Below are 14,578 nucleotides of genomic sequence, written 5' to 3'. Positions count from 1 at the left end.
ATGTAGAAATGAAGAAAACCGACATACATTGAAATTTAAAAACCTAGGTTTCAAAACTAGGAGCACAGTGATTAACCTTTAATTTATATACTCTTAATGGGGGGGGGGAGTGTTGCCCTCCCCCTATAATAACATCTATTGTTGCCAGTTTTAAACTTAATCACTGGGCTCCTAGTTTCAAAACCTAGGTTTTTAAGTTTCATTTGTGTTGAATTTCTTCAATTCTAAATCAGGAAATAATATTTCATTTCTTTATCAGAAAATCTACCTGCCTAAATATAGTATATTACCTTCAATTTGGGTTACAGGCTTGAGTTTTTTTTTTTTTTTTTTTTTTTTTTATTTATTTAGATTGACACTGCCTGGGAGGGAATTTAAATTAATGTAGAGCACACAATGTTAAAATTTAAAGCTGCCAAGGCAGACATTAAAACAACTAGAAATCACAGTGTAAGTTGGAACATCAGTCTTGATCTAGAGCTTGTGGTGTAAAGAACTCTCTTTTGGATAAAACCATGTTTTACATTGTGAGTAATTTCCCAGTGGACACTTATTTGAACACTTTTTATAATCGGCTTGTCTATGGCTTGGTTATTTTGACTCATGTGATTTCCCCTGGGAACAATTATTGTAGCTCTGTATTACCGGTTGAAAGTTGTCAATAGAAGGTTTTACTACGCAAATCTTATAATACGATATTCGTTCGTAATTACGCTGAGATTGGGGTGGGGAAAGAAAAGTAAGCAAAAGAGGGGTGGAGAGTTGTTCGCAAGAGCTATGGTACCTGTTGGGCTTATCCCTCAAATTTCGGGTACAAGGTGGACGGCCTCCAACACTTCACTTACTTTTCTCGCATTGAAACCACCAGAAAAATATCATTCAGCACTTGGGTGGTGAAGTTGTTTTTCAGGAAAGATTATACTTTCTTATTGTATTCGTTTAGTATTCGAACGGTGAGCATCTTAGTGAAATATTTGATACCTGAACATTTATTTCATAACGAAATTGGACCGTCTCCGGCTTGTGTTTACCTGCTACCCGTTAAATGATATTTGATAGCGTTTTGCCTTACGAACTACGGATAAACTATGAGTGAGAAATTTGTTTATTCGCCGCTGCTGAACTTTCTTTTCCGTTCGCTGAATAATGGCAATAAGCTGTTGCAAATAGTTGGCTCCGCAGTTAAGTTCTATGAAATGGAAAGGATAAATGAAGCCATAGCTTAGCTGCATGAAATCACGCACTACCGAGCGTTTGTCTATGAAATTAAAAGATGAAGACAAAGTTAAAGAGCTATGTCGTAGAATAGTCTCAGCGGTGAAAGATCAGATTTGCAAGCTTTCTAAGTTTGTGATAGGAGACCCACAAGAAGCTCCTACAACTGCAGACGAAATCAGTGCAGTCGTAATTACCCGTGTCAATGAGATGTGCAGAACGTTAGACGGATTTATAGAATCGCAAAGCCAACAAAAATTTAGTCAATTACTTGCAACGACTTCAAAAACCTCCGTCCCCCCTCCCCAACCGATATCCTACGCTGCAGCAGTAACAAAAAACATTCCACTTGAATTAAAAACTCCCAAAGCCTGCAAGGAGTTTATTACCCAATGGCATAAAAATGACTGTGATGAAGTTATTGAACTGAAGCGTTTTAAAACTGAAACTAAGCTACTTGTTAAGAACAAAAACACCGCCACTCGCATCGCCGAAAAAATAACAAAGGCTGGTTCGAACTTAGAAGCCCGTGCAAAGGCCCCATCATACATTGGTATCGTTACGCAAGTGCCTCGGGATGTTACAGAGGAGGAATTGAAGGCCCTCTTCATGGGCCAAATTGAGGTCAAACATTGTGGTACTGCACAGGCATTTAAACTCTATTTCGAAACCGCAGCTGACCTCAAACTTGCCGTCGAAAGCCCGCCAATGGTTGGAATAGAGTGATTAAATGTGAAAAACTTCATTTTTTTGCCTCTCAAGAGTTACAAGGGCCATAAAAATGGGCATGGGCAAAGCCGCTTCATGTACAAATGAAGCTGTCTGTGGTCGATGCGCGAGTCCTGAACACGTTTTATGTAATAACAAGCCATTTAAGAAGCAAATGCGTTGCGTAGTCTGTGATTCATCGTCTCACATCTGATATCACGTAAAATACCCTGAAAAACATAAAGGGATTGCAGAGAAGCCTAACCATGGAAATTAGCGTCATTTCCTGGAATATGCATGGCGATGCTCTTAATAAGTGCCCTGTAATTGAAGAGTTCTTGAGGAATCACGACGTGTTGTTCTTGCAAGAACATTTCCTAATTGAGTGCAATAAGGAGCTCCTTGAATTTCCTCATTCCCACGTGTTATTTCTTTCGCCAGCCAAACGTCTTCTAAGCCAAGGCAGACCCTCTGGTGGCATTTCTACCCTTATTCGAAGAGCTATTCCCAGTGTCTTAGTGGAGACCTCAGCCAATCATATTGCTATTCAAATTTTAAAACTGACTTCTATTAACACTTACCTTCCGACAAATTACAAGTCCGAAAAATCTAAAAAATGCTTTGCTCTTACGGCCAAACGTCTTGCAAAATGTGTTACCTGCAATGCTATGCCCGAAAAGCCCCTGATTGGTAATTTTAATTGTGACTTACGTGACTTGATCTCAACTCGATCAAATCTTATCCTGCAGCTTACCAGTGATCTAGAAGTTCTAATGAAAAATCGTGACGCAACTTATCTTCATCATACGGGGCCCACTACCAACATCGATCACGTTTTAGCATCGGGAAATCTGTCTCAAAGCCAAGTGAAAGTCCTGTCTTCAATATACACATCTGACCATTTTCCGATAACTGTCAAAGTAAAAATTTCTGCTGCTGCCCCGACAGCCAAGATTCCAGTCTGGTTTGTCAAAGAAGAGTGGGAAAAGACAGACGCATCATCTTTCCAATCGGTCTGTGATACAATCCTTCGTAAGATCAAGATCCCTTTCATTCTTTTACAAAAATCTGCAGATATTTCCCTTGACGATGCTCGTGTGCTTATGGACATTTATTGTGCTCTTATTTGCCATGCCATTAAATGCGGCATAAAAGCTGCTGTGCTAACAGTGAAAATCAGGCGTGGAACGGAATTCAAGGTTGGTCCTGGAACTCCGAACTGAAGTCTGCGTGTCAGAAATCTAAGTCTGGCTTGATTGTGACAGACCACGAACAGGCTGGGTTAACTGTGTCCGGAAACACGCAAACCGTGTATTTGCCAGAGCTCTAAACAAGCACAGGTGCGATTGCATAACCAATTTTTCTGAAAGCGTGAATCAAAATCCTAGTGCCCTGTGGAAACATGCCCTGCGACCCAAACGTTATGCTACGCCGGATTCTGTTCCTCGTGAAGATTTCTGGGAAGATTATTACCGCCGAGAGTTTGCGCCTCCCCCCTCCAATCTTAGTGCAGAACTTGCTGAAAAGCTTAACTACAGCTTACAGTTCCATGCAAATAGTGATTTTGTCGTGACACGAAGTATGATTATCTCTGCTATAATGAAGTTGAAAAAGAAATTCAGCAAGGGTACTGATGGTATCTGCGGTGCTGCTCTTGATTTTAGTAGTGATCTTCTGATTGACCACCTGAGCTTACTGTACCAAATGATATTCTCCTCTGGTATAGTGCCAAAATATTTTTACGAAGGTAAACTGATCCCTGTGTTAAAGTGAGGTAAACCTCCCCACCTTTGCAGTTCGTACAGACCGATTACTGTGTCCATGTTTTTTGTAAGTTATTTGATTTACTTACATGCAATGAAATTCTGTCGAAATATTACGCTCTTTCGGATCAATTTAACTTTCAGAGGAGACTAGAGTGTGGTTATGCCCTGTCAGCTCTATGTGCTATAATTTTGCATGCTGATGCAACTATGGAATCTGTAGCTCTTGGTAGCCACTATGTGCACCGTGCATTTAATTCGCTCGTCCACGAATATACATTCGGCATATAAGAGGGGGGTCAACTCTTCGGTGATAGGAGCGTATCGTGATTTATATGGTAATCTCGTGGTCCGTATTTATATTCCTGGTCTGAGTGATATTTATGTTGTTTCACCGGTTTATAAGGGAGTGAGACAGGGATCTTTTGTTTCATCTGATTTTTTTCAGTAATGCAATAATAGAGCCCCAATCGGAAATTGAATGTTCATGCATTGTTCGCGGTCTAAACCTAAGCCTAGTTTGCTATACCGATGACGTGTTTATGCCATGTCGGACCATTGCGTGCCTCAAGGAGAATTTTAAAATGTTAAACGATGAAGACCGGAGAATTGGTCTTGGTTTTAACGCAACTAAGTCTGAGATTGTTCTTTTTAATTGGAATGATTTGACTGATGTATGTGTTAGACTTGGTGATGATATTTCCGTTAAGCCAGTGACTTCGTTAACTTATTTGGGCCTTCCTGTAGGAGCATCCGTGCGAGCGATCCGCACGCTTATAGCTAATCACCAGAAAAAGCGAATTTTGGCGTCATATGGCAATAATATTGCAAACAAACACCGTTTTAAAAGTATGAATTTAGCTAGGCTGTATAACGCAACTGCGCTGCCACATATTCTATATATTGCACCTTTCTGGAGAATGCTCCTGAAATCTGACATTAAGCAAATTCGGTCCTACTACTTTCGTTATGCGAAGTATCTGTTGAGATTACCTTTGTGGACGCGTAACTCATATATTAGCCTTCATTATAAAGTTACAGAACCATGTCAGATAGTTATAAAATAGATCAAGAATTTTAACACGCAAGGCTGTCGCACGAGTGGTCGTCCCTTCTGCGGCATTAGTGTCAAAGTAGTGCTTTTAAGTATTTGTTCTGTTTTTTTTTTTTTTTTTTTTGTATTATGTTGTACTCCGTCTTTTTGCTTTTTTGTAGTGACGAGTTAAAAAATAAATAAATAAATAAATAGGTAACAGCATGTGTGGTTTGAATTCCTATGGAAAGGTCAATCTAATCATGTACATGGTTTTAACGGCAGCGCTGGCAGTTTACTCTTAAAAAAAATAAAAACATCCAATTAGGTTTAAAATCTGTCCAGAAAGAAAATAAGAAGCTCAGTACATTTTCAGACCTTAATTTTTTTGGGTAGATATTTTTGCTAGAAAGCTGGCTTTGGTCTATGCAGGTTGTAAATTTAAAATCTTTGTATTCCAATATTCAATATGGTTCATGTGGATAATTCTTTTGTTTATTTCAGGAAACATTCCCAGTTGAGACTATGCGGCAAGCAGCAGAGCTTGGCTTTGGTGCAATTTATGCAAGAGAAGAGTTTGGTGGGACAGGACTTTCAAGATTAGATGCCTCTATTATTTTTGAAGCTTTATCGCAAGGCTGTGTGTCCACAACTGCCTACATAAGCATACATAAGTTAGAACCAATTTAACTACAGTGTTTGTTAATTATGTGTCTTGGATTATTGAGGTGTCAAAAGATTTTATACTAGATTATATGACCCCTAATTTGAGGAACCCCAGTGGCATGAACCTTGGTGTCAAGGTCTGCCCAGTAAACAACATGAAGACAAAATAAGTGTAACATGGTGAAATAATGAAGTCTTGGCTAGAGTAGCAAAGTTTATGGCTGATAACCTTTATTGAACAGATACTCTATGGTGCCATTGGCCATTTAGACCTTCAAAGAAAGATCAATAAAGTCCCAATAAAGATAAATCAAAATTTGAAGATATTAACCTCTCTAGGAGTGGTAACCAAGGTACTGACGTTTGATTCCAGTTTCCGCAAGGTTGGCTGACAGTCTTCCTACTAATCTGTGTAAGAAAGATCTAGAAATTGAACCTTTGATGTGTGTCATCAATGGCTGTGGATGATCTTTGCCCTTTTATACTAAAACATAAGGGAGACATAATTCTCTGTTACACATTTTTAGGTAATCATTAATGTAATAAAATCAATGCTACAAAATTTTTGAACAAAAATTAAAAAGCAATATAAAACTTGGAATGGCAGAAATCAATTCAAACAAGAAGTCAAAGTTGAAATAAACAGAAATTGCCACAAGTAAAGGCGGGTCTGCTACACCAATACCTCTTTCCCCCTTAAAGACTAGACGGACATTTGCTCTTTCTTCAAACATGATTTATTGCTTCAAATACTTCAGTAATTTTAATAAAATATTTATTTAACCGCTGATTTTTTATAAATAAGAAGAAGGGATTTATATGTACGAAAATTAATTTTTATGTTATTCTACTAAAAGTAAAATATTTTTGCCCAAACCTGGGCTTAACTGGTTTTTGCACAAATTTACACTTAGGTTGTTTTGCAACAACTAAAAACATAGCTCCTTTTTGTAGGGGGTCAGTCTGTTGCTGAGACTTGAGAAGTTTTTCACTTAGGTTGAAAATCCTTGCATGATTCCAATTTAAAAAAAGGTGCATCATGCAGACCTATTCTATTGAAAAGGTGACAGTATAGAGGAGAAGGGAGAGGTCACAAGCCTCACTTAAAACTCAGATCCTAAATATATAAATTTGTTGCATGATTCTAATTTTATCAAGGTTTATGACACTTTTTCTACTAAATTGTACCGGTGAAGAATGGGTAGCTGTATAATTTAGGACCATGCCTGTTGAGTTGTGTGAGTCATGTCCCCTCTGGAGGAACATTATTTGATCTCTTTTCCAATCACGGTGACATAACTATCCCAAAATTTGGTTCTATGTCATTGGGGCTACAGGGGTGTCTTGTGGTGCAAAAGGGCACGAGAAGGCTGGATACTGTCTGGTCCGTTTTGAATCTTTAAAAGGGTACTAGAACTTGTGATTTATGATCAAATAAGTCCCCACTGAAGTTGCCATGATGTTCTGTTCTATACAAAACAGCTGAAACAAAAAAAATCATAGGAGTCACCTTGCTCTTTACCAAGGCGAGGCTGGTGAGTCCATTCTAATCCTTAAATGCAGTTAAGTGTTTTCAATTATTAGTAAATTTGGGAAGAAGAGTCAGACGAAGTAAATGCACAGTTAGCTTGTCCTACTAAACCTAGAAGCAGTGTCCTCACCGTCACTGCTCCCTTTTTTTAATGGCAATTGTGTTATGATTTTACAGAGAGGAGGTCGATAGGGGCTTAGGAAAGAATTTCCCTTGAGAAAGGATCAAAGGAATCTTTTGAGAAAACCAAAAGTAGTAACCTAAAGATGTATTTTTTTTAGTGCTTTTTTGTCCCCCCCCCCCCCCCAAGAGAAATTCTCTTGTCCCCTTCTATCAAAGATTGGACCTATGTGAACTTGCGTTTTATTAGCTTACCCAAAGGCCATTTCAAAAAAAAAAATGTCTTGACATTCACCCTCCTGAAGGAAAATTTTGGCTGTACTTGTATTGCTATCCTTTCATAGAAACGAAGATATGTTATGCTGGATAGAGTATGAAGGAAGAATCAATCAGTATGGTTTTCTGGAGTAGAATTATAGTTAACTCGGGAGGCTCTAGTTTTGCCACTAAATCTTTAATTTTGGCAAGAATTGAAATTCAAAATTTCGAACTCGTTTTAGTTTTCTCCTGAAGATTTAACAAGTCAAGTTTCTTGGGCAAAATTACCGTTTTATATTTTAATTGTATTTTAGTGTGACTATAATGATTGATTGCTAAGGTAAATATCTCAAGAGGATAATATTTCATTTGAACTTTGAACGCCATTCTAATGACTTAAGAAACAGGAGCGTCAATTATATTACATTTGAACACATAAATCTTGTTTTTTATATTTTAATTCTATGCATATAATTCTATTTCAAAGTATTTGATTCTGCACTCTTAATACTTTATATTTTCAGCATGTGTGCATGGATGATTGACTGCTTTGGCAATGATAGCCAACGTGAAAAATGGGTTTCCCGGCTTGCTTCAATGGAGTTATTTGCCTCTTACTGCCTAACAGAGCCTGGAAGTGGCTCTGATGCTGCTAGTCTATCCACGAATGCACGTTTAGATGGAGATTCCTACGTTTTAAACGGAACCAAAGTAATAATTCACCCTTTTTTCAATTTACCTTTTATCAATATAGCTATGGACTAGAGAATTCCTTTTTCAAGTTCAATTGGCTTGTCGAAAGAAAGCATTATAAATTCAACAAATAATTTTAAAACATTGTGCTTATACAGAACTGTATATTAGAGCCTTGGAAAGATAAACAGAAAAAGAACACAATCAGAACGCTGTTTCTTTGGCGCTAGCTCTTCGTATTAAAAAAAAATAGCCATAAAACGCTCTCCTTCGGCTGTTCCTCCGATATGCCGAAACACAAAGAAGAGCACAATGATAAATAAAAATGAATAGATAAAAAGTAGAAATAGTAACAGTAGACTCATGAAAAGAAAAATCACATTTCAAGAGGATGATTTCTCAGGTCCAAAACATGTTCTCGGTTTCATAGACGAATTTCCAAATATGTGGGCTGATAAAAATTTTTGGGGGAAATTATTTCATGAGGCTCGCTTGGTGGACAACCTATATTAATGTTAAAAACAACAACAACAAATAAAAGAAGGTTCCTGTCTCTTATCATAGTTCAGAATGCATACACAAAAGACATGTGCTGCTGACGGCCGAAATGTTTGAAATCAAATATCATGAAACATAGTAAGGAAGACAAAGAAAATGATGGGAAGTTTAAAGTTGATGGGGGGTCGACTCTGAAAAATTAGAACTTCAAATAACGAAATCGAGGGCACTCTAGACGTTTTGAAAAATACTGTTTAAAGATTGTCTATGGTATAAGGTTTTGTTACACGGAGGTCCCTGTACTATATCTTGTTCGCGGACGAAGGGGTTTGAGGTTAGAAACAAAGTCGATGGTTTGGAACGGGATTCAGGATGAGTAAAGAGGCTTAGCATAGTTTTAATAAGTAGTTCACAAAGTAGAATGCATTTCGGCCAGTTAAGTTGAGATAAGACTAGAATAATGAAAAAATATGGAGGAAGTTTTAATCTGGAGATTTCCATTTTGTTTAGCATGAAGAGGACTGTTCCTGGGTTGGTGATGTCCTGGGCGAATTTCCACCCCCCCCCTTCCCCCTGAAAAAATTATATGAACTAGTAAATGATTGACACAATCTCCTTTTTAAAAGCCTTGGCTTCCCCTTCTCTGGCCACGGCGCCTGGATCAGCCCCCCCCCCCACACTTTGAACTGCCTTGAGTGTGAGTCCTGTCCTCTGTATGGCAAATCACATTCAATTTTATCAATTAGTCTGTATGTAGGTAGTATCTTAATTAAAATGACTATGAAGGAGTCAATAAGTTCTATAGCTTAAACATGCTGTTTGGTTTTATTAAGTTTGTCTATCCTTGTGTTAAGGTAAATTTTGCTTAGCTATGTGGAGTCGATCTATAATGCCAGATTGTGTATGGTTGTCCTGTCAACTTAGACAAGACGTACCAAAAGGTTTTTTTTTCTCTTCTCTTTTGTCTACATTCACGTATCTCTTATTTTGTCTACAATCCTTTGGTTTGAAGCATGAATTTGTCTTATAATTTTGAATAAAAGACCTTATTGTGCTCTGCTGCGAACAATTCCCCTGTTTGTCACGATTTCTACATTCTACACATGGCAGTATAAATGAAACTCCGGTCAAGTTGGCCCGTTTAATGGAAGCTTTTGCAAAAGAAGGTCATACTATAGTTGTTAAGATATGTTCACATGAGACGTCTAACACTGATATCAGCGTATTTCAATACGTATTGAATGCACTTTTACACATGCCCACTGATCTTTGCTAGTTTAGTTTTTTTCCTGCCTGGGTTAAAATATTTATTGTTGAAAAATAATATCGTAACAAAATCCATACTCTATTAGTAATTAATTTTTTAATTAGTAATTAAATTTTATCCGGAATCCCCATGACTTCACTATATTGGTGGAGGGAGGAGTCATATTTTCTTGCCATTCAGATGTTTCTACAATGCTAAACTCTAAATCATCAGTCTCACATCGAAAGATCGAATATGACGTTTTCAAGCTTTTAATGTAGTTACCTAAAATTGTCTGTCAGTCTGGTCTCAAGGAAAGAATGAGAGGGGAAAGTAGATCAGGAGGATCGAAGTGTGATTGAACAGACATTGTATGGTTGTTCTTCCGTTTAGAGCTTAGCAATCCCCAATTTAACTTTTATTTGTTCATCATAGAAAGGCAGTGTGGTTTATGGTAAAAATAACTAGTTTAATGTATTACGTCGAAAATATATATATGTATATATATATATATATATATATATATATATATATATGTAGCTCCCACCATCTTTACTAATAATACTACCAAGGTAAGTGAGGTTGTCCGCCTGATCAATCTTTTCATTACCCAACTTCACCTTTTCATCTTCACTTATTCCCAGCGTTAGTGACTTAGTCTTCTTAATATTAATTTTCAAACCTATTCTAGTACCCTCAACTCGCAAAACCTCTAAAACCTCATTCATTTTGCCCAAAGTTTCTTCTAGAATGCTTAAATCATGAGCATAATCTAAGTCCAGGAGACTTTTTCCTCCCCATTTGATTTCGTGGTCTCCCATTGCCTTTTCTGTGCTCATTAAGACTAAGTCCATCAAAATAGCCCATGTAAAGCGGGATAGAACACAACCCTGCTTAATTCTTGATTTAATGCGAAACCAGCTACTAACTTTATTTCCTACCTTAACTGCAGCAGAGTTATTCTCGTATATAGCATTAATTACTTTAATGTAACTATCCGTTATACCATACAAGGATTAAACCTTTACTAAAGCTCTTTTATCAACAGAATCGAATGCTTGCTCATAATCTATAAAACTGAGGACCAAAGGTGTTTGAAAACTCAGGCACTTCTGAATTATTAACCTAAGATTGAAAATTTGGTCGACACATCCGCACTGTTCTTCTCTTAAAACTTTGTCTACGGCATCTCTCGGTATATATATATATATATATATATATATATATATATATATATATATATATATATATATATATATATATATATATATATATATATATATATATATATATATATATATATATATATATATATATATATATATATATATATATATATATATATATATATATATATATATATATATATATATATATATATATATATATTATATTTGGGGGGGGGAGGGCATTCTGACTAGTATTTTTTATCTTGATGAATATTACATATTTTGTATCAATGAAGCCTAATAACTTTTGCTTCATATTTTCTGCTCGAGTCCAAGTTGTAAGTTTTACGCACTTAAATAAAGGCAGAACTGTGAACTGTGTAGGGGCAGAACTGTGACTACCCTCCGCAGTGATCTTGTGAGTACAAAGAGTCTGGAGTCTATAAAGTCAGCCCAAGGGGGTTTTCCAACTTACATTAAATTATATGGTTAGAAAAAAGTGCGACTACTTATACTAACTATAGTCGTTTTCGAAATTCATGTCTAATAATACTTTACTTATTAATGTAATTTACTTTCAAGATTAAGAATGACTAATTCTTTTATATGCTGCTACTTATAACTGAAAAAATCTTCCAAAAATGTTTTCCAAGAAGTATTGAGAGCAATCCTCTAACCTTAAACGAGGCATATAATAAGGAAAATATAAAACAGACAGAAATCAAGAGCAGAAACAGAACAGGTGAAATTATTCATAAAATTGCGGAATTACTATGATTGAAATTACATGTTTCTTTCATGAAATTACTTTGAATGAATAAATGAAACCTAAAAGGAATAGAAGCTAAAATAAATACGGAAGTCAAACTCATACGAGCCAAAATTACTATTAATGAATAAGCAAAACCTTAAACGAATAGAACTTAAAAAGAATAATCAAGTAAACACAAAAACGATGAAAAATTGTCATAACTAAGAATGGGGTTATTCCCTTAAAGTAACCTAACGGTTGGAGTTTAGTCTGCGCTTTCCTGAAAGCTATATAGATAGTGAAATCCATTCTTGTCAAGATCATAGAAAGCGATCATCGATCCGCCAATTCAAGATATTGCTTGAATAAACTAAACAGATTGCTTCAGTAATTACAAAATGTGTAGCAATTACTAAATTTAGTAAGTACTAAATTCAACATAAAATATTGCTATTCTAAGAGATTTTTGTTTCTTTCTTGTGAACTTGATCAGTACGAGTATTTGATTGTTATAAATTTTTTGAATTAAATAGAAACAGTATCTGAAATATATAGGGTTATCAGCAGAGGCGTCAATAGGGAGGGAGAGAAGCTATTATCCCTCCCCCATGTATATTTATCCCCCCCCTCTAGAATATGACAGTACCGTTTTTAGTATTTCCATTTAAAAATCCCGTTTTGTATTTTCTATAAAAAAAATCCCCTCCCTAGATTAAAAAAGTCAACATGCCCCATCTCCCTCCTTGATGTTTTTGAGTTACCGGCCGTGGTTTCCGGTAAAGTGCAAATTACAGTTTGACCCTTAGTTGGTTGAAGGAACGGCAGCCCTATTGTTATTCATGATAATTTCTGTTCATTTTAATTTTTACCATTGTCGATTTTATTCATCGTTTTTGCACCGGGTCAGTCCATAGCTAAGACTTAGCTCGTTTTTGCATCAAATCAGGATTTGCTCATTTTGCACCGAATCTGGACCCCCTACTAGAATTTGCAACTTCCGGTCAAATAAATCTTCCCGCTCAAATGCTTCACGACCTTCTGTTCCATACGGTGACCAAAAAATGAAAAAAAGTGAGACATTGCTAAGTTGTGAGCAGTAACCTTCGGGAATCAGATAAAAGACTAATAGGTAGAAGTAAATGTAACTGTAGTAATATTTTTCAGGTCCTAATTTTTTGGGATCACAAATTAAAACATTAAATGATGAAAAAACGAATCTCAACAGTTTAATTAAAGTTAAATAACAAGCTGAAGCTCCACCTTCCAAGAAAACGCCCTGTGGTGCTTATCAATTATGACCCCTGGGGTCACATTTGTGGAGCAACACAATTATAGTGCGTTGCTGTGTCTCTTCCGTTTTGTGTGTTACTACTTTGTGTAGTAATCCCCCATCCCCAAAAAAGATCAGATCAGGCATGGACTCCCAAAAATTATAACTAGGAATCTCACCCTTTTACTTCCCTCAAAGCGACAGGGTTGGGTTCCAATTCCTTAAAAGACACAACTAGGCAACTTTTGGTAGATGTTCTTTCTGGTCGATGTTTCTGATGATAAGAATTTAGGTTTCCCTATCTAACATCTACTCTGTCTATCTACTTCTGTGTATGATCTTTATGTGGTAGACCTAAAATAGGCTCTTTGTTATCTTGGTCAGTATTATTTTGGATCTGAAGTTGGGTCAGCAGCTTGCTAATTTTGGCACCGATGAAATTTAAGCAGTATCTAACAACTCGGATGCAGATTGCTAATTTCTGCGCTCAGGAACTTCTTCAAAGGAACTCTGGTAGCATGATGTACCTCAATGTATATGGTTTACCAGCAGGATCCTTAATTGCTTAAAGCGTTTCCCTAGGAAAAAAGAAGTTCATAGAATTAAAGATTAACAGGGGTAAAATCTGTGTATGTATTACCTCCACCCCCTCCCCTAAATTACAAAAAAGTTATAAGAGCTAGACATTTATTTTGCTAGAAAATATACATGGCTGCTCTACCTTATCTTCAGGGATATTCTATGTTTTCATCTATTTTAAATACTAATTTTCGATGGGTACCGGAATTAGTGCGTTGCTGTCTGGAAATTGGCAAGCTTCTACCTTGTGTTTACGTCCGAAGGAAGACAGATCGCGGTACTGGAGGCTGGGTTTTAGTGGGAATTACCTTTATAAATATACACAATTGAAAAAAAAATCGATTAAAATCGAAAATTTCTTTTATTTGAACTCGGTGTTTTTCTCGTTTATTATTACCTCAGTTAATTCTTTTTATAGGCCATGTTATTTTCATCTGATCATGGATAAAACACACTTCTTCTTTTCAGAGAAGTGTGTTGAGGTCGCTACGTATGAAAAGGAAAAACTGACATCCCTGAGATTGATTAAAATATGGTTTTGTCCCTGAGTTTGATTAAAATATGGTCCATTTAGATATGGCCCTTGGCTGTAGATCTATGTGAAAGAAGTTTGGGAACTTGATATATTCAATTTAATTTTTTTCGTTTTCTTTCCTTGTTTGATTTACATAAATCTCCTTCCAGGCTTTCATTAGTGGTGGCGGAGAAAGTGATGTTTATCTAGTCATGTGTAGAACCGGGGACCTTGGACCAAAGGGAATATCCTGTGTTGTTGTTGAAAAAGGAACTCCAGGTAATTTTACACGCTACTTATGTGTCGACGATGTACTTATATGTATTTTCTCTTGTCATTTAAAGGATTCTAATGTACCTACATGATACTACACAATGTTGAATGTTTCATTGATTTCCTAATAACTGGCTGGCTTAATTAGCCATATAGTGATGAGTATTCACCGGTAAGAGAAGGGGAGGGACGGAGGAGGGGAGAACATTCGTCAAATCAGCAAAAAACAATCAAACAAGGGGTTATATTGAAAACTGCAGGATTTTTTTTTCTTTGGGTGGGGGAGGGGGT

The 14,578-nt window shown here is 36.5% G+C and overlaps 1 protein-coding gene across 1 annotated transcript in view; it reads left to right on the top strand.

Moving 5' to 3' along the window:
- LOC148955435 (isobutyryl-CoA dehydrogenase, mitochondrial-like) overlaps positions 1 to 14,578 on the top strand; it is a 56,407-nt gene that overhangs the window by 18,280 nt on the left and 23,549 nt on the right. The window contains exons 2-4 of the mRNA XM_089102238.1: positions 5,224 to 5,393; positions 7,819 to 8,005; positions 14,185 to 14,293. Of these exons, the coding sequence (XP_088958364.1) occupies positions 5,224 to 5,393; positions 7,819 to 8,005; positions 14,185 to 14,293 (466 nt within the window). The remainder of the gene's footprint in view (positions 1 to 5,223; positions 5,394 to 7,818; positions 8,006 to 14,184; positions 14,294 to 14,578) is intronic.

The sequence above is a fragment of the Artemia sp. Qi Xiang Cuo genome, chromosome 2, assembly GCF_049724085.1.
Source record: "Artemia sp. Qi Xiang Cuo chromosome 2, ASM4972408v1, whole genome shotgun sequence".
Classification (NCBI taxonomy): domain Eukaryota; kingdom Metazoa; phylum Arthropoda; class Branchiopoda; order Anostraca; family Artemiidae; genus Artemia; species Artemia sp. Qi Xiang Cuo.
The sequence above is the reverse complement of the archived record's forward strand: the minus strand, read 5'-3'. Positions and strand labels throughout refer to the sequence as shown.